Below are 19473 nucleotides of genomic sequence, written 5' to 3'. Positions count from 1 at the left end.
CGAAAAACTTGTGTCACAATAACATAGTATTTACATTTAAGGAAATGATCACACAGAATAGTAGGCTTAGAGTTTTAAACATCTGTCAGTAAATAAGGATTATGTAGATATCTTCAAACTTTCAGTAGTTTAAAACCTTACACCTTATACATTGATAATGCTATTCTTCCTTTCATCATCCACAATTGTGTATGTGATACATTTTCATTATGATCAGCTGTTACATTTCCTTTCAGTTCAATTTATTTTTGTCTTTTACGTGTACTGTGTGTAATGGTGTTTTTAGCTTGTTATCTCTGATCTGCGCATGGTGAAGGACTGCTCTTTTCCTCTACAGGGGGCAGCCATAGAGGACGGTCGGCTGAAACGTGGAGATCAGATCATTGCTGTGAATGGACATTGTCTAGAGGGGGTAACTCACGCTGAAGCTGTGGAAATCCTCAAGAAGACCAAGGGAACTGTGGTCCTAACGGTACTTTCTTGAGATACAGCCCATTGTGTCCGATTGTCGTTATTTCTTAAAAAAAAGGCAAAGTAGCCCATTAAATTATGTAGCCGTCTCCCTGTAGCATAGCCTCACACAAACATGAGAAGGGTAAAACAGGACAGTCAACGTTGGGTAGAAGAATAAAAAACTGTTTGTGTTAATTCATTTTAATTTAGTGTTAGGTAGCTACCTCTAACTGCAACTGGGTGCACTAGCGTGCACAATTGCCCAATATAAACCTAGATTCCTGTGAAGGTGTTATTAGAACTAATTTGTGTATGTTATAAAAATCTTCTTTTCCCTATCCAAATTACCTCCGTGTTGCAAACAGGCTATTTTAAAGTTACCGCAGAAGCAACAAAGGCATTTATTAAACAAGCCCACTGATGGTAATATATTGTGTCTTAGTTATCCTGTTCAAAGTATTTGTAATATAGGTATGCAATGATATGCGTCATTGCCCATGTAAACACATTCACGAATAAATTACCATCTCCAAAACCTCTGATTCGGCCGACAGTGCAAATTAATGCAATGGATAATTTACCTGTCACATTGTCAGATGTATTTATGTCTAACTTCTGTTCATTCAGAGTTAGCCACTGTGATTAACTCCTAAGATCCACAACATGCCAAGTGCTTCTGCCAATCTTTTGTATGGCAATAAGGTTTTAAGACATTTGCTTTAGAAGACTGTTGAACTTTTATTCTTCATTCTCATATTCAAATCAATAAGTGTGTCATGATTGCTATATTAATCAGTGCACTTTATCTATCTTTTCATAATCTTTAATATCCTGCATCTATTTAATACTGCTTGATGTTTTCATAACCTATACCTTGATCTGTTGTCTTGTTGTGGAAGTAATGTTATAGTGCAATGTGTGATCTTTATTTAGAATCACATCATGTTTTATATGAATTTATTTATACTGTAACATTTAAGGTCTCTTAACATTCATTTTATTTTATTTTATTAATGTCAGTAGTCCTTAGAGCCACATCACTCATGGGTTTGGGATTGTGTAACATTGTATGACTGAATGTACTGTAAGGGATCTTATTAAATGTTAATTTGTTAGAGTTTTGTATACAGAGCTTTTTATAGGTAAGGAGTTCTGCTGTTCTACTTTCTTACTTCCTGATGTACCTCTGTGAATTATGTTGTAGTAAAACAAGCTGACACTTGAAACAGATTATATTTTAATGAGGAATGCCAATGACACAGGAATTTGTCCCGATGCTCTCTGATGTCTCTCCGGGATAATACTCATAAGCTAGTGGATATCTCATTGTTTGACTTTGAAACTCCACAGATGCAGAACAGAAAGAAGTTTTAAGAACATCTTCGATAACTAAACTTTTAAACAAGGATGTCTGTGCCTGCAGTTACATTTAAGGATAAATGCATTTGTTTTTGCATATTTTTGCTTCTATTTCTGAACCAGTGAACCAAATATGCTGTGGGGGGTGTTTGATTGTCATTGTTTTGATCTGTGTGTCTCTCTCACACTCTTTTTCTGGTCTTTGTCAAACGTGAATACATATTCAGGATCACTCAGGTTTAGTGAAGTGTGTCACAGTTTATCATAGTATGACAGGGCAGCTCTAAGTCACTAGAATAGGAAGAAGACAACAGTGACAACAGGAGAGACAGTGGAGGAACAATTAGTGAAAGTGCTTAAATAAAAGTGATGATACCACAGTTTATACATAAACCACAAATATACTTAAAGTAACAAAATGAAAAGTAATAATTCTGAGAAATGGCCTGTTTCAGAATAAAGTATATATAGCATGGGACTAATTACTGGTGCATTAATGTGTACATCACTTTCATGGTGCAGCTGGTAAAAGTTTATTTTGAATAATTACTCATTAATCAAGTGTTATATAAACCTATAAACCTTCATCATCCTGTATTGGTTAAATAATATCTTGCATGATTAAAATGAATGTGTTTCTCGTTCTTCACCTAAAGAAGAAAAAAGGAATGTAAAGGACAGGATAATAAGTATAAGAGGTACAACATTTTAGAGGAAGCTGAAAAAACGAGTGAAAAATGTGGACAACGTTCTCAACCTGAGCTACAGAAATGCCAAGGGAGAGTAAACCTTTGCCATTTTTTTGTTAATACAGGGAACTTTTGCTTTAATTACTGGAGTTACTGTTGACAACTTGACAAACAATTAATGTGCACACAAATGTCTCATTTAGGAAAGAGAAGGCATCTAGGGAGATCCTGTCTGGAACCTCGGCATTAATCAAAGCCATCTGTTCACATTGCTAGCTTTATTGAAATCCAGCCATCGCAGTCTGGTTTATCCTTCTCCAGATGAACAATTGCCTCGACTCAAAGATGGCATGAAGAGGGAAGATGAAGAAAAGGCTAGATGCTGTTTTGGGAATCAATTGGAATGTTTTTTTTTTAACATAATAGATGTTATTTTTCAAAAGATAAAACACTAATATATGCATCTTGTTTGGCAGCTTATAACATATATCTACATATTTTCTAATATGGTATTTTTTTTCATGTGATCTTCAATGGATTTCCATACAACTCTTGTGGAAGTTGCTGTTATAATTTCTTCTTTATTATTAAGCAAGAAAACATATATGTTTTGTTTTCAGTAACGGCCTCAATTCCCATTCCTTCAAACGTGTATATGGGTTTTGCCAGTAAGCTACAGGCAACGTGACTGTTTCCTCCGCATGGCCATAACCACTTTTCCATCACATGTTAGACCTACAAGGGGGGCCTATCCAATGTAGTCACACCACTGTAATGCATATTTCCGGCAGCTAGGAGGACTTCCATGAGAGCATCCTTGACATAAAAGGCACTAATGACCCTCCCTCTAGGGAAAGTAGCAGTGGCCAAATGGTTGTTCTGTGTGCGACTGTCACATCTACACACATCAATAAATCCACAGTATTGTCTTTTTGCTGTCAGTGTAACCTGCTGGTACAGAAAGAACAGCCAACTGAATGTGGATCCAAAAAAATCTCTTCTTTTCCATCCATTCCCATGAGAAACCAGCAAGCATTGCAAAAGAGCCATTCCTATGCAATTCAGTCCAGTGCTGAGTCTCAAAATCTAGCTCTTCTGAAAGCAAAATAAAAATACTGAGACTGGGAGTTTCACTATACATACTGTAAGCCTGCAGTAGTGACAGTAAATTACAGCTTATTCAATTAAATGTAGGTGCCACCGGTTTCATGTCACTGTAAGTCTAGGTTGTCAAAAGCAAATGAGTTGAACTAATGGGAAATGTGGTGCAGAGGAGCAGGTATGCTTATGTCATGCCGCTTTATTCATTGGCATAGCCTGGAGGGAGAAATAATTAGACACCGTCACGCAGTTATAGCAGAGAAGCTCTGCATGATATGCCCCATCAGTTTTAAAGCTGCACAAAATGGCCCTATTAATTTAGATTTTCAGTATATTATATTCATATTTAAAGAACAATTCTTAATTCCTTGAAGAAGCACAATGTTTGTCTCGAAATATCTCCCCATGGAGATCCAAATGTTATTTTCTGAGATTGTTTTCTATTTCTCTAGTGGTAAATTGTTCGATTAGTGTTATTCAGATTTCTTCCTATCATAAAACTGCCCAGATTTAAGACACTAATTCGATATGTCCATTTTTACCTTATTCCATGCATGCTGCAAGACATTTGACTTTTAATCTGTAACATCAAGGTTAACTATACCACATGATTATTGGGTGAGTGCATGATTTGTAAATTGAAACATTTTATACTATGGCAGTAATATGTTATCGCCACCTGAGGGCGGTGTGTGTGAGGTTATGGAGACATGGACGTTGAATCGAATTGATCTGACTCGATGAGAAGAACCATTACATTTAAGTGGTTTACTGGTTAGCCTTAGGCTATAGACAAACACATTTGGGTCTGCATCACGGTAGACCTGTCTTTGGTCTGTTCATATCGCACAGCTAATTATTCACACACTCATAGTGCTGAATTCTACAGATTGACTGAAATAGGTACATCAAACATCATAGAACGATAGCAATTTATATCACAGATTACCTTTGTCTTCATGAATATATGAGCATCTGGGCGCTGAAAAAGATACAGTCAAGTGGAGAAATATTCGCATACTGTATATTGCCTACTAACAACAATTTCTCCATTCAATAAAAACTGAGCTGCTCCAGGCAATCCAACCTCTTGGCTGCAGTCTGATCTCTCCTGCTGTATCACACAATCTACTGGACTCCTCCAGCCCTACAAATTATAGCTAATACGCTGACATAGAAGCTGGGTTCAAAACCAGTTCGACTTTATTAGAAGAAGTATGGGAATAAAAAAAAAGCAAACATGCATTAAAATGTTATGGCCACTAGAGAGGTGTGGATTTAGACAACGGACTGTGATTTGTCCAACCTTCGGTCATCCTCTGAGTAGCGTCGGAAAGTTTCTCCCAGCAGTGGCTCCAGGGCCTCAGCTGAGCGGTAGGAGCGGGCACGCACTGCACAGGCAATGACACCACCAATCACTGCAACCACCAGCACCGCCGCAACAACAGCAATGGTGATGATCTCAGACACAGTGTAGGCACGAGCTATGGAAAAGGACAAAAAGGTCATGAGGGGTCATTGTGTTATGTGAATGTGTGTGCGTGCTGCTACTTACTGGGCCACTGGACCTCATAAGAGTATCCCAGGTTTGCTGGGGCAGCGACAAACATCTCAGCGTTGGTGACAGGAGGCCAAAAAGGAACCATGTTGAATAATCTGTTGTGCCCAATAGGAGCATTCTCCTCAGGGTAAACTACTTCACCTGCAGGTTGAGAAAAAAATGTTTATCCATGTATCCTTTCCTCTTTGTGATTTACTGTACCTGGATCTAGTTCAATCTGTACCCGGTTGGTGTCTGCTGAGCCACTCATCAAAGATTGCATCGGTGAATGTGTGCAGCAGGACAAAGATGGGGTCATTGGGCGAGAGGTGAGTCTGTCCGCCTGTCCCGTTGAGGAAGAGATGGGCCAAGTTGTGGAGGCTTCGTACCACTGGGTCGTACATCCCCTGGGGGGCGCTGTAGCCTAGAAAACAAGACATTAAATGAAAGCTAAATGTTAATTTGAGGAAAGATTCTAGGCCGATCTTTCAGTTGCTTCAATTCTAACCCATGAGGAGTTACTGCTCACCTTCAATGGTGTTCCTGAAGCTCTCAGAGGAGGTGGAGTAGTAAGGAGGAGTGTCGAAGGCGTTAAGCTCCAGACAGTCCAACACATCCTGGGGCTCGGGCAGCCTCTGCACCATGGGCCGCGCTACGTTCCCCGCCGGGTTCCTCCTGATGGGACTGGTCTCTGTGCCTATGTGATAAGGAGGACAGAACCAAAGGTCAAAGATAATATTGTCCAGTATAGTTACCTTTACAGAAAGAAGATAACTCGACAGTGACAGTTTTATCTTTTATGGTTGGTTGGGCATTTCAGTTAAGATCCAGGCCATTTGTCCCCACAGAAACCAAAAGAAATATGATGAGAAATGTATTGAACTACTTTCTAATTCTATGTGGGAGGCTCAACTTGTTTGATCAGTCCTTAACATGACAGGATGGCAGTTTTCTTTTTTAATTATTCACTAAAAGTCAACAGTAGGGAGTGGGAGCTCTGTGACTGAACAGAAGTTGTTGTTTTTTTTTCCCTTCTCGCATGCATGATCTCTTTTTTTTTGAGCGTTCTCTCCCACACATACACAAACATACACAAGAGCACATAAACAGAAGGATACATAACTGAGTTGTCTGTCTGTTTGAAGATTATTCCCTCAGATCAAAGGAACCGGTAGACTGCTAGATTCCTGTCTTCAACAAGCACAAATGAGGCAACCCCCCAACCCATTTAAGGAGATGTTGCTTGTTGATGCAGGAAATACCGGGCCTGTCAAGACTCTCTAAGGGGATTAATGAGACTGATCACTCACACGTTAGCCACTCACATGTTCTACCTGTTACCAAATTCCCCCAGCTTTTGTCTTATAGGCCTAGATATGCAATTGTTCAAAAAGGCCCCCCCCCCCCTACACCCCTCACTGCTTGTAGTAGAGCCCTACACTTAAAGAGGATTGACATTCTTCTTTTATTCCTCAACACCAGAGGGAAAAAAAATGCATGAATGCGGTGTGTTAGAAAACTTAAGCAAAAGTAGGGTTATAATCTGGTGCCACTGTGTAATGAGATCCAATCCCTGCAAATCTGATCACATTAAGTCTAGCCTATTACAGTGTTACACATAGTTGCCTTATTCTTGTCGAAAATGCTTGCCCCATTGGAAATTAAAACTTGAAAAGCTGGCTGACTGCTGCTATGGAGAAATTAGACTAAGAGAAAAATGTGTTTTAAAATACAGTTTTAAGATGCAGTACTTTGGATTCACACAACAACTTAAAAGTAGAGCTGTTTCAAACAACTGTAGAACCAGCAAGCAATATTGAATGTGGCAGCTGTGAGGTATTATTTATAGCAGCTAATGTTCTACATGCTCTCTTTAGGAGCTCTTTGCCCTCTTTTCTGATGCAGCTGAGACTACTCTGTAAATCAACACCGCTTTCCTGCACAGTGCGGTACATGGTGTGTTCCTGCATGTGTCCTCACTGTTGCAGATGGTGCCGAAGGTGTCGTAGTCTTCCACGCTCTCACAGATGACCCTCCACTGGGAGAACACGGAGTTGGGGCTGATGGAGCTCATGTCGAAGGAGCTTCTGGCTCCGAGCAGCTCGTCGGTGCAGATGTCACACTCGCTGCCTCCGATGGCAAAGTTCCAGTAGGGCAGGGCGAAGGTGGAGTCGCCCAGCATGTTCTGCAAATATGGAGAGAAGGAAGTTGGACATTGGAGGCATCAATTGTTACAGAAAATGTACAAAATTACATTTCCCCTTAATGTGATCATATAATGTATGTATAAATTATTGTTTTATGTAATTTAATATTGTATTCCTCTGGCTTCATTTCAAACTCCAATTTCTTATTTCTTACCCATCATTTATGTTACCTCTCTCTGTCCTCATCCCTTGTCTCCATCACTTACAATCCTTACACTCTTTTATTCCTCCTCTTTCATCCCTTCTATGGTCCTAACTTATGTCATCACTCCATCAGCACCAAGGCCATCTCCCCTTTCCACTTCTCCTTTTCCGTTTTACTATCCCCCTCTTTATCCTCCCTCCCTTCCTTCCCTCTTCTCACCTGCATGTCTCTCTCCAGTTGCAGCAGATGAAAGCGGTGCCAGGTGACAAAACCAGGGCCCTCATGGGAGAAGTCTACGCCTCCAAAGCTGGTCTGGCCCGACCCGAGGTACGTTTTACTGACAGAGTAGTAGTGGCTCCAAACAAAGTAGTTGTAAATGGTGACATTCTCAAACTGTGGGGTGTTGCCATCAGGCCCAAACACCTCCTGGTACCTTCAGATGAGAGAAGCAGCAGGAATTATGTCACCGTGTGATTTTTCCTACACAGTGCTCTACGATTATCCTCTCATTTTACAATACAGAAAGTCTCCTTTCTTAGTATGGTCGACAATATATGCTTTAAGTTGAAGTAAAACTTGGTAGGCACTACATGTACATTTTATTTCTGTGTGTAAGAGCCAAGAGGGACCATTTAAAATATGAGGCCTGTAGCTGTGATCCTGGGCTTGCCCATTTATACAGGCAAAATTAAAAATACGTATAATGAGGTTAAAAGGGTTCTTTCTACCTTCTATTGAGAATTGCTTCAAACAAGAAAATACCTAATCCTCAACTGATTTAATAAAAGAGGTTATTCACAGGATTGTACCTTTGCCTTAACTCATAATGTGCACATCCGCCTGCAGCTTAAACAGAAAGCTGCCATGATAAATCTTAAGATTTAACTGATAACTTTAAAAACACAGCATGGGATCACTCATGTATTACTCAGCTTTCAACTGCCAGACTCAGCTAGACTAAGCCTGCAGGTTCTTGGGCAAAGCTCAGCTGTCTGTTCCCCAGACAAGACCGAAGACTGGCTGAATAAAGATCAATCTCCCTTTCAAAGGACTCCATTTAATCAATTTCGAATATTCTTTGCATTTCTCATAATCAAGCCTGTACAAAATGATTGGATTAATAATGGATTGTAAAAATAATGTTTATTGTACATGTGTATGTATGTACCGTCGTGTACAGATGACCAGGTCAGGGTGGACGGTCCTCTTAGCTTGGTCCAAGGCATTCACAAATGCCTGCTTCTCAGCTGTACTCATTTGCATGATATTTCTTCTCACTGGAGCGAGGTCAAAGGGGTGGAGGATGACAGAAAAAGGGTTTTTTGAGATGGGGGAAGAAATGAGGAAAGAAAAAATGAACATGGAAGTTGCCTTTTCCTCACATTAAATATTCCCCTCATTTCCTCAACAGATATATTGACTTATTACTCTGAGGCCCACTGAGATGTTAAACTAAGATAAACATTGCGCTTTCAGGTTGCCAATGTTGAGTTAAGGTGGCATCCATTCTCTTACCCACAGAGATCCTTTGATCACAGTTTGGTCCAGTCAGCCCGTGTCGACACTGCCCACAGTTGTAGCCACTGAAATTCCCATTACATTGGCAAGTGCGGTTGAAAAATCTCAGCGGCCACCTCTCTCTATCATCGCGCCCAGCATAAGGGTACTGGGGTCCATGGCGGCGGTTGTCTGCAGCAATGGCCACACATTGCCCTCTTCCTGTGCTGGAGCCACACTCATCCCCTGCCTCCCCTGTAGGGGACGGGCAGCACTGGCCACTCAGTAGCCCCGCAGGATTGACGCACTCCCGGGGGAACTGTGCCAGCGTTAGGGTGGCACACAGGGTCACCAGTAGGAGACCAACTCGCCACATGCTACCAAAATCAAGAGAGGATTAAATAGGATTTGAGAATATGGTAATAACAAGGTATGTTAGAAACACAAACAGAGTTACAGATTTTACTTCAGCTGATTTTTTACAGTCAGCTTTTTCTAAGACACTTATTGTGTTCAGGGTTGAAAAGGGCCATAGATTATCCCACCACAAATTTGGTAAGAGAAAAAAATCAGTACACTGCAGGCATACACTTCAATTAAGCTCAAGAACAACTCACTTGTTATGTGTTCTCTTGTTAAAGCCAATTGTGTTAACATTATTCCGAAACTTCACTTCTTACACGCCCCTGTAGGCACTGCGAGTCATTATTCATAATTCACAAAGTCATTAGCTTTCAACTCTTATAAGTTCAGAAATGCTTTCAACAAAAGATGGTAAGATATGATTTGCTTCAACATTTTTTGTGAAAGAATTGAAATTACTTTCAACAAAACAGTGAAAACCACCACTGAAGAGAAGTTACCCTTTCAAGAAAAAAAAAACTTGGAAAAAATGCTTTACACTTTGAGCATCTGCAGTGATACTGTATTTCATAAAAGATTGAAATCACTTCCAAAATGGTACTCAACAAGTGCAACATTAACTAATTTTTAAGAAATATGCTGCGTATCCTCATAACAAAACTTTGTTTTAATTTTTTATTTGTTATCAATAGCTTAATTGTACATTAGTCACATATACGCTTTCAGTTTGTAAACAGTGCTGAAGCAATCATTTGCACTGTTAAGTTTTAAGACTCAAAGCATATTACAGTTCATTATGGGAAAAAGCAACAGTGTAATATGTTTCCCCTACCTCTGACTGTGCATGCTGCTCCTCTCTTTCTTCAGAACTGTAGGACCCCAAGAGTCGGCCCATTTCCCTCTCCTGGTTTAAATAGCTATTGAGCGCATGACCAGACCACACACACATACACACACAACATTCATATGCCTTGTGATCATAACCCAAATGACGCCGGTCTGTGCGGTCTCTCACACAATAAAAGACTAACTGTGAGATGGCATCCATGCTCAAGTCATACATGAGCAGATGTAATTACTTTTAAAAACATTGAGATGGTTTGTAATCTGTAGAGGATTCTTTATAGTTTGTTAGGATAAATTTGTAATTGATTTCCTCTAATTACTTAATTTGTGAGCTCAAACAACTGTAGAATTCAGATTGTGTTCTGCAGAGGACAGAATGATCCATACTGGGAGGCAAGAAGAAGAGAGTCAACATTATCATTTTTATTTGATACTACTAAATCACTAATGATGGCAAAAATAGGTAGAATAACAATCTATTTTAAACTTCATGTCAATAATGTAAAAATCTTTTTTTAAATTCTTGTTAGCCAGTGTACATTTCAATCAGACTATGCAGGTACCTTTGCCTCTGCCAAAGCACTTAGCGAATTGCCAATAAAACGGGAAAATGTATCAAACCCACTGCCCCTTATATTATTATTTGCAAAGGCTTAGTAAAGCATAACTGATGTGGCCAGTATGAATAACATTTCCCTTCACAATTTCATTCTATCCTAAAGAACTTACATAAATCTAACTTAACTCACTTTTATCACATTTACGCACTCTTTCATACATGCACATATTACGTTAAATATGTTCTTCCTGTTCACACATTCAGGAGAGCTCACCTGTTAATGCACGCTTCTAGTTCTACATGTCCACACGTGGCAAATATGTGACAGTATCTTTTTCTTTCAACTTACACTCATACAGACAGACAAGCAATCATAAACACCAAATACAAATGTGTTACATATACAGTAGTTATTACAGTCAGAATCCAAGGCTGTCTGATTTGGTTAGGTTCAAGAATATAGGGTAATTCATTGGGTTTCTGGGAGAGTAGGATTGGGTGCATGGATGGAGAGTGGCTTGTTGGGTTTTATTTAGATACAGTAGAAACAGACAACACTGTTGGATCCCCTAGAGAACGGAAGTCCTGAGGTCTTGTGAGGAGTCTCGTCCTGCTCCAGTGTTGGCCGACTCCTCTGCGGAGCGGGGCGGGAGGTCGGACATGGTTATCGCATGCTCCTCTTCATGCTGCTGATTGTTTTGAGCCAGGGTTGAAGCCAGATCAGATGGGTCAAATGGTGCTATCCTGGAAGAGAGGACAGTAGCGCAGTTGGCATCCATTTAACAGTTTGTAGAAAGAGAGTAGACGGGGCTGTTTGACAGCAGGAACACTCACTGACAGAGTGCAGAATATAGAAGCTACTTGTTCCAAATGAGAATAAATATTTGTTGCTGTACATGATAATATAAACAGGCTCATTCTAATGGAACACTGAGCTTACCAGTAAAATACAAACATAACTTAATTTTGTGGGTTCATAATGTTTGTCGAACTGCTGTTGATAATGGTGCTGCGAGCAAATGCTCATATTACATCGCTAGGTCTGTTTATTTAATGGTGCACCAGATGGAGAAGCTTAAAAACTGTGTAAGGAGATATGCTGGGAGGTAATGACACAACCCGGTATAAATAGAAAATTTGGCATTATTGACTTATTGCAGGCTACAGTGTCCTGGGTGCAAGAATTTCCCAAAATGCTGCATGTACTTTGCATTGCCCTAGTTGAATTACTCTCAAGGGTGCAAACCGCCATCTTTAGTGTCATTCCAAATGTATCAAGCATGTACGCTGAAGGACGGCATCTCACCCAGAATACATTTTGGGAATTCATTTATTACTCTGCTGTTGTCTGGCAAGTTGCAAAATATGCTTCTGTTACCCGGCAAAGTGGGTTTTCTAGGTCAGTTTTGAGCGGATTTGTTATGGTAGGCTTTGGGCTTGGATCGTGTAAAGGTTTTGTTATTTTCAAAATGTATTAAATTAAGAAAGTGTGCTTCTTTTTCTTTTTCTTCTTTTTCTAACAATTACCTGTGTTGATGCATCTACACCCAAGTAGAAAGAGGGAAAGAAACTAGTGCCTGTCAGTAATAATGAGATAATACACCTAAAACAACAGTAGGTTTGTTTCTTAATCAGCTTTACAAAGTTTACATTTTTGAAATGGGTATCTTTGTGGAAAGACTTAAAGCTAAAGAAGAACATTACGTTAACACACTGCGCATGACTGGATCTCAATGTTCATCTGCACTCACTGAATTTGCTTTGCATTGTGGCTTCTGACATCCTTGTGTGTACAGGGAGCAGCACTTGCCTTTTTTCAGTGAAGTGATACTTGTGAAAATTGTGCGACTCTTGAGAATTCTAAAAGTGACTTTTGCTGTTTGTTGGCAGCCTTTTTAGTTTCCCTCCTGTAATGACAACTGGATTGTCACTGCTGCTTTGAAATCTCTTAACAAGGACACATTTCAAGATGACTCTGTCAACTGTTTAATGATCAGTGATATTGTGATCATCTGTGCACACAGGAACTCATCAGATTTCTCTTTGTGTCTCGAACACTTTCACTAACATAATAAACAGTTTCAGTGGATCACATACATTCAACTGTATGCACATGAGATTTTTTTTTCCATACAAAGAATCTCTCAATCTCTGTTTATTTTTTTACACACATTCTCACCCCACACTTTTGCATGGTTGCTGCTCATGCACACACACCTTTAGCTTATTATTGATCTGAACCTGCTAGTCTGATTAGGAAGAATAGTAGTAATACCCATTAATGCTGTGGGTTCACAGGACTCACACTCTCATGTGACCAAGTGAGCAGCCTCCTGAGTGCATAGCTTACAAAACAGCCAGGAGGGAATCAGCTGAGAAGCACACAACTGGTGGTTCCTATGAACCACAAGTTTTCAGGTCAGTGCACCACATGTAATCGACTGAAATGGGCAAATCTGACATCTGGCTAGTGTTGGTGACAACTGATACTGTAGGTTGGTGGAAGAGAAATCTGTGCAAGAAAAAGAAAAGCCTAGCAAAGGCGTACTGTCTGAGCTCAGTGAGATCATGTAAACGATTAAACTGAAAGACCTACATGTGGTTCTTTCAGCTCCCTCTTAATCACAATGTTTGGAGATCTTTGTCATTATGTTTAATCTGTGATGATCATTTTGTCTTTATCTAACTAGATGGATGGATGGATGGATGGATGGATAGATGGATAGATGGATAGATATTTATGTGACATACTGTTGAGCATCCCCGTTGCCAGCAGGAAGTGTGTCGTCACTGCAGTCACCTCCTGTAGCTGCCTCCGGTTCAACACATCCTTCCTCACATGCCCGCTGTAGGCCAGGGGTACTGCATACACACACAAAAAAAAGCTCATATATTGTTTCCTGTCTTCAAATTAACTACATGCTTCAAAGTGTCCTTTAGTAAAACTATTTAAAAATAAATTCTACGGCTTATTACCAATTCAATTTCTATTTTACTAGGAGATATACCAAACCAATACTAAGCAAAGTCTTCCCATGTCGTCATCTTTCAGTATGGAAAAGTTAGCTGTAGCTTTGGCAACATCAGAAGCAATCAAGTACCAGCACTGCTGTAAGTCCCATCTGTGATTATAGCATTGTTGGTACGACTGCTAGCAGTCAGATTGCCTATTTCAGCTATTAGAGCAGATGAACTGGGATATGTTTGGTACTAGTGTGAATGCAGACTAAGTATTATTTTGATTACTATTCATGAAAAAGGTAAGAGAGGCAAATAGCCTGTTTTTGCCAGAACACACACTCACGATACAGTGTGGTAAAATTAGGGTTGCAATGAAAATCTATTTTTGTTAAACTCAGTCTTATCAAATGTTGTCAAAGAGTGGCAGGCTACAGGAAAAAAGTATCTGCCAGAAGTCGGGTGGTAAATGTATGACTTTATGTGAGTACACAGGTACAGGTACTTACCTATTTTTGTTACGACATTTGAGGATATAGACAATCATGATGACGGTCTCCAAAACCAAAAAGGCTCCAGCAGAAATAGCCACAATCTTCCACACATCCAGGCCCAGATCACTTGTTTCTAGAAGAGAGGTTTAAAAATGTATTGCATAAGAGGAGGAAAGATAACATGTGACGCGCTACACTTTACTACAGCTGAATCAACTGTCTCTCTTCTGCACATTAAGAAAACTGTACTCTGAAATACCAACTCTTTTACCCTATTAAATGACATTTTTCCAGGAAAAATAAATCCTGTTTTTCATTATCATTTCACTTTACACAATCTACCATCGAGCTATTTTTAATTATGCCATCTCAAAGGGCATGTATGTGATACATAGCGGCATAGAAACAGCACAAAGTAAATACTTCTTATTAATTTCTATGAGGCGGAAAATAGCATATTACTTTGTGATGGGGTGCTCCCAACTGTTTGGTCTTCCCCCACCAGTCACTGTGTAGTTAGCCTGCTTAACTGTTTATTCAAATGGAACAACATCAAGTTGGCCATCTGCATATCTTGCTGGCAGAATCAGGATGTTTTTTTCTGTTTTATCTACCCAAGTTTTAAGCTGTAGAAAATCTGCTGTAATATCATCACCCATTTATAGTCGAATCTGCAAGTTTTGAAACTACACTTGTGGGCTGCAGTACACATTACTTGAATCAAATTCCGTCTCTTGACACTGTAAAATCAAAACCACAAGAGTAAATATCAACCCAAAGAGTCATTTGTGATATGTTGTGTTTACCTTTAATATTTTAAATGTTTTCATGTTTTATTGTACCTGTGTTTTCAGCTGTTTCTTCCACCAACTCATTGGCCTCCCCTGGTTCCTCCACTTCTGGTTGAGCGGGTTCAGCTAGGACATCCTTCACATAATTATACAGTGTAGGTTGGACCTCAACAGGGTGAAGTGGCAAAAGGTCTTCAGTAGGGGTGATGATCTCATTGCCATTGTTGGTTTTCTCATCAACAAGGGTATTTTCTCCAGTCTCCACCCAAACTAGAGATAGGCTGGGGGTGGGAGCTTGGTTTTCAGGGCTCTGCTCTATGGTGGCTTCAGCATCTTCCTCCGGACTCTGGGGCAGAGATCACCAGCACTTCTAAAAAAGGGGTTTGGTATGTGACACATACATGAAAATGAAGCCAAGAGGTCAAGGTTTAGGGTTTGTCGAGTGGACCTATGGAATGTAGAATAATATATAGATGTGCTGCAGCAGAGATTTGAAGTTGCTTCATGATTTGTAAGCTTATTCACAGTGTCACATCCATCTTCACTGGGAAGAATGTGCATACAGTATATGATATCAGTCTAGATTCATGTGAACCCATTCTCATGGGGCTAATCAAGAGAAATTTTGAAGTTTTGACTAACAAATTATTAATGTCCATATCAGAATATTCTAGGTAACATTTCTTCAAATGCTTTGAAATAAAGCTTGTTGAAAACATTTCAAAACCATGCTAATTTCCCATCCAGTCATAGCAGCTAATGTGAATATCATTCAGGACATAAGATATTATTTTAAAATGTATTGAAGGGGCTTATAATCTTCATTTAGGAGATTTCCTCTCTTAAAGTAGGTTAAGATGCAAACAATACAAGCTTAACCAAAGCTGCTGAGTCTAATGCAACTGCATATTTAAAGGCAAATAACATTGCCGTTTTAGGTTTTTGTGACCCAAATTATGAACAGGTTTTACATATTCAACAGTTTAGATAGTTATACGATGAGGATGTACTGAAAGGAGAGATAATTGGGAAGCTAAAATATGGAGCTCGTGTTTTAGATATTGTATGTAGATTCAATACGGTGTGGTCGCAGACCTCGATACTGAACCCTAAAGCCAGCTTTCAGTTCCGTTGAAAGAATTCCACATAACTCACCTTGTTCCTCTTTTTCACTGCCATGTGAAGTCTCCAACGCAATCTGCTCCTCTTCTCCTGCTTTTTGGTCAACTCCTTCATTTTCCAATGCCACTGATTCCTCTGTGATTAAACTCTCTCCGTTTATTTCTCCCCCTTCTGCTCCCCCTGCTTCTCTACCTTCTGCTTCTAGCTCTTCAGCTGCCCCTTCCTCCACCCATAAATGGACTTGTTCGTCCTCTACCTCCGGTCCTTGGGTTTCATTCACTATGTTATTCTGATCCTCGTCTTCTTCTACTGGCTCTCCGACTACAGTTTGTGTGCTCTCTATCTCATAATCATCAGAAGGTATTACTATTCCCTCACCTTCCAGTACATCTAGCTGAGTTTCTACTTTTCCCAATACATCATCTACCTGGTCCAGATCAGCCACCAGGCTAGGGTCAGACTCTACCACCATCTCTTGCTCAGGTTCTCCCCCTCCTGCCACCTCCTCAATAGCTGGAGTTTCCTCTACCTCCTCTGTTTCTGTTTCAGCTGCTCCTTTTCCTCCCGCCAACACAACCTGCTCCTCGCCGTCCTCCACCCCTGCCTCCTCAACTGCTAAATATTCTCCTGTCTCTTCCAAAGCCGCTTCAGTATCTTCAACAATCTCCTGACTGACCCCAGTGTCTAGAGATTCATTCAAAACCTTCATTCCCTCTACCTCTCTGCTTTCAGTTTCTCCACCTGCTGCAGTCTCCCCCTTCCCTTCGACAATTGCTGTACCCTCCTCAGCTACATCTTCAACTGCATCCACCCCTGCTAACTCCTGCGTCTCTCCTATAGTATCTTCCTCTGCTCCGGTATCTTCACCCTCCATCCCCTTTTCCACTGCCTGTTCCAACACCTCTGCCTTGATTTCAGGTTCGGTCTTTCCATTTTCAGCATCAAGGGAATCCTCCACAACCACTTCCTGCACTGCTGTCGTCTCTGCTTTTGCTTCCCCTCCTCCTTCCACCTGTCCCAGTGCTGCCTCCACCACCCTCTCTAACAGATCCTTTAGCACTTCCTCTGCCCCATGACTCTCCACCTGCTCTGAGGCCTCCTGCACAGCTTGTTGCACCTCTTTTAGGCTAGGGGGGGCCACCACAGGGACAACATCTGCAGGGGGCAGCTCTGGTTCCTGGAGTAGGGCTTGGTCATCTTGCAGGGTGACCACTGTGGAGGATTGGATCGATGTGGGGAGATCTAGGAAATGGTATCAAATATGTTTGATGCTGTAAACTTGTGATAAACCTGGAATATATGATATATGGTGTGCTGTAAGTGATACTATGATAAAGGAAAGTTGACAACAAGGGGAACAAGTCCAAAGACTTCAGTGATGGGGTAAATAATTATAGTGCCATGTGGCAACATAATCACTGCAAATCACCTTATGGGAAATATTCCAGCAGTGTGTTGATTTCCCATTGATTGGTTAATTATATAATTATTAATAAACAGGCGGATCGCATCCTGACACATGAGATATAGGTGCAAGGTGACTGGAAATAAATGAGTGGTCAATGTGCAGGTGGTTCTCTTTTCATCAAAATACAAAAATATCATCATTGATAATCCGACCTTATTTGCATAATGCCACCCTACCTTCAGATGTGCATTGCTGTATCAACAAAACCACAAGGAATCTTTTCAAAAAGAAGTACTCCATGTTTGTAGAGATCACAAAAAAATACTCCGAAAAAATCCCCAGTTTCTTCCAAGAAAATACCTCCTTCCCTTCCTTTCGTTCCTCAATTATGCTCAATGGTCTTATGTGTGTGTGTACACCTCGAAAAGAGATACACTGAGTGTGTAGACTCTGGATGGTTGGACAGTAAATTTGGCCCAGGAAGGGAGGGTTATGTTAGCAGGTGACGCTGAAAGGAGGGAGGGTGGAAAAACGAACATTGCCATGTTAAATATTGCCACCCTGAGGTGTCTTCGTACCACCAGGTGTCTCTATGGGAGTTGGGGGCAGTAAAGCAGCACTTCAGTGTTAAATTATTTTGAGACCCTTACAAGGGCTGTGGTGAAGCTTGGGCGGCATGTCACACACAGATTGAACTCTGAGAGAGCAATTATAGGTGGGCTGTGACTTTGGGGGGTCAGTGATGCTACCATTAGGGCTTGACATAGAGCTAGACAGTGTAGATCTGTGTGTAGCATACACAGTAAGCCTAAATTATAAAATCACATTGTACTTGATAAAAAAAGATGTTTCACCCAGAGTATGTGAAATGGCGTTCCTTTTGTGTGTGTCACAACTGTTTTTATTTATCACTTTAAAGTATATGGCCTTTTCTTTCTGCTGCTACAACACTACAATATACTGCTTTGTATGTCAACAGTCTTGGGCACAAGGCAAGGATTACTATGGCATGGTGATGCCTCATTGTTTCTAACTGTAAGGTGATTGAACATAGGTCTGCATGTCTATAATGTTATGTAATACGGGGAGTGTTTATGTTATATGGATGTCTAGTGCATGCCTGTTTAGTCTCACAATAGCATGGTAAGTGTAAAAATACAATAATGATAGTGGTTTTTACATTAATTGGGATCTCTGTAAATGTCTCTCATGTTGTTTTACAAAGGCAATGAAAATTGTTTCTTAAAAAACACCACATGTGTAGGAGTTTATTTATATTAATATTATACAGGTGGCATCATTGACATATCCCCAGCATAAAATGCACTTAAACTTCTCAAGTGTTTGTTTTGCCATATTTGTAGATCTGTGTCTATGACATTGTTCCAGACTGAAGTATGTCAACAATTATTGGATGTATTTAACTAAAATTCATTAAAATAAATTATTCCCAGAAAATGAATCCTAAGATTTTGGAGAGTTTTCCTCCATTGTCATCATCAGATTGATATGGTTGTTGTTGTTGTTGTAGTTACCCACATTGGAGTCCCCCTCAGGATGAGTAATTTTGCCTGTAATTTGATTTATGCACACACCAAATTAACATTCCTTTTAGCGCCAGCTGTAATCTGCATTCAGTTTTAATATAAAATATTAGCACACAAGCACACTAAACTAAGATAATGAACATTGTAATCATTATACCTGCCAAACCTCACCAGGTTAGCTCTGTCATGCTGACTTAACATTTAGCTAAAAATAACACTGTGCCTTAAAGAGATGCTAGGAAGGCCATTCAGGCTGGATCAGTGTCATTTGAGAAAACTCTTACATATAGTCAGAGTAGTTTTTTGTCAGCTTTGTTAGTTTACAAATGTAGCAAGATTTATGACTATGGACACATTTTTGTTTTTGAAATCACTAGTTATAGATTATATATAT

At 40.1% G+C, this 19473-nt stretch overlaps 2 protein-coding genes across 2 annotated transcripts in view; one reads left to right on the top strand and one right to left on the bottom strand.

The window, feature by feature from the left end:
• Positions 1–3241, top strand: part of si:dkey-92j12.5 (multiple PDZ domain protein) — a 33468-nt gene extending 30227 nt beyond the window's left edge. Inside the window, exon 44 of the mRNA XM_063883596.1 lies at positions 338–3241. Coding sequence (XP_063739666.1) covers positions 338–484 — 147 coding nt within the window. The 3' untranslated portion in view covers positions 485–3241. The remainder of the gene's footprint in view (positions 1–337) is intronic.
• tyrp1b (tyrosinase-related protein 1b) lies at positions 1678–10314 on the bottom strand. The gene is made up of 9 exons (XM_063883595.1): positions 10187–10314; positions 9010–9368; positions 8663–8771; positions 7714–7927; positions 7123–7327; positions 5672–5839; positions 5387–5566; positions 5158–5304; positions 1678–5086 (listed from the first exon to the last, which is right to left on the bottom strand). Exons 1-9 carry the CDS (start codon positions 10198–10200, stop codon positions 4881–4883), a joined length of 1602 nt encoding a protein of 533 aa, XP_063739665.1. The 5' UTR covers positions 10201–10314; the 3' UTR covers positions 1678–4880.
• Between the last annotated feature and the right edge of the window lie 9159 nt (positions 10315–19473).

This window comes from Eleginops maclovinus, chromosome 5 (genome assembly GCF_036324505.1).
Source record: "Eleginops maclovinus isolate JMC-PN-2008 ecotype Puerto Natales chromosome 5, JC_Emac_rtc_rv5, whole genome shotgun sequence".
NCBI lineage: Eukaryota > Metazoa > Chordata > Actinopteri > Perciformes > Eleginopidae > Eleginops > Eleginops maclovinus.
Note: the sequence above shows the minus strand (reverse complement) of the source record. Positions and strands in the feature narration are given on the sequence as shown.

Excerpts from the sequence above, each read along its gene's own strand:
- tyrp1b (XM_063883595.1), bottom strand. Across the intron at positions 5,840-7,122 it reads CTTCGGCACCATCTGCAACA|GCACAGAGACCAGTCCCATC; the intron begins GTGAGGACACAT and ends CTTATCACATAG. Across the intron at positions 5,567-5,671 it reads CTTCAGGAACACCATTGAAG|GCTACAGCGCCCCCCAGGGG; the intron begins GTGAGCAGTAAC and ends CTTGTTTTCTAG.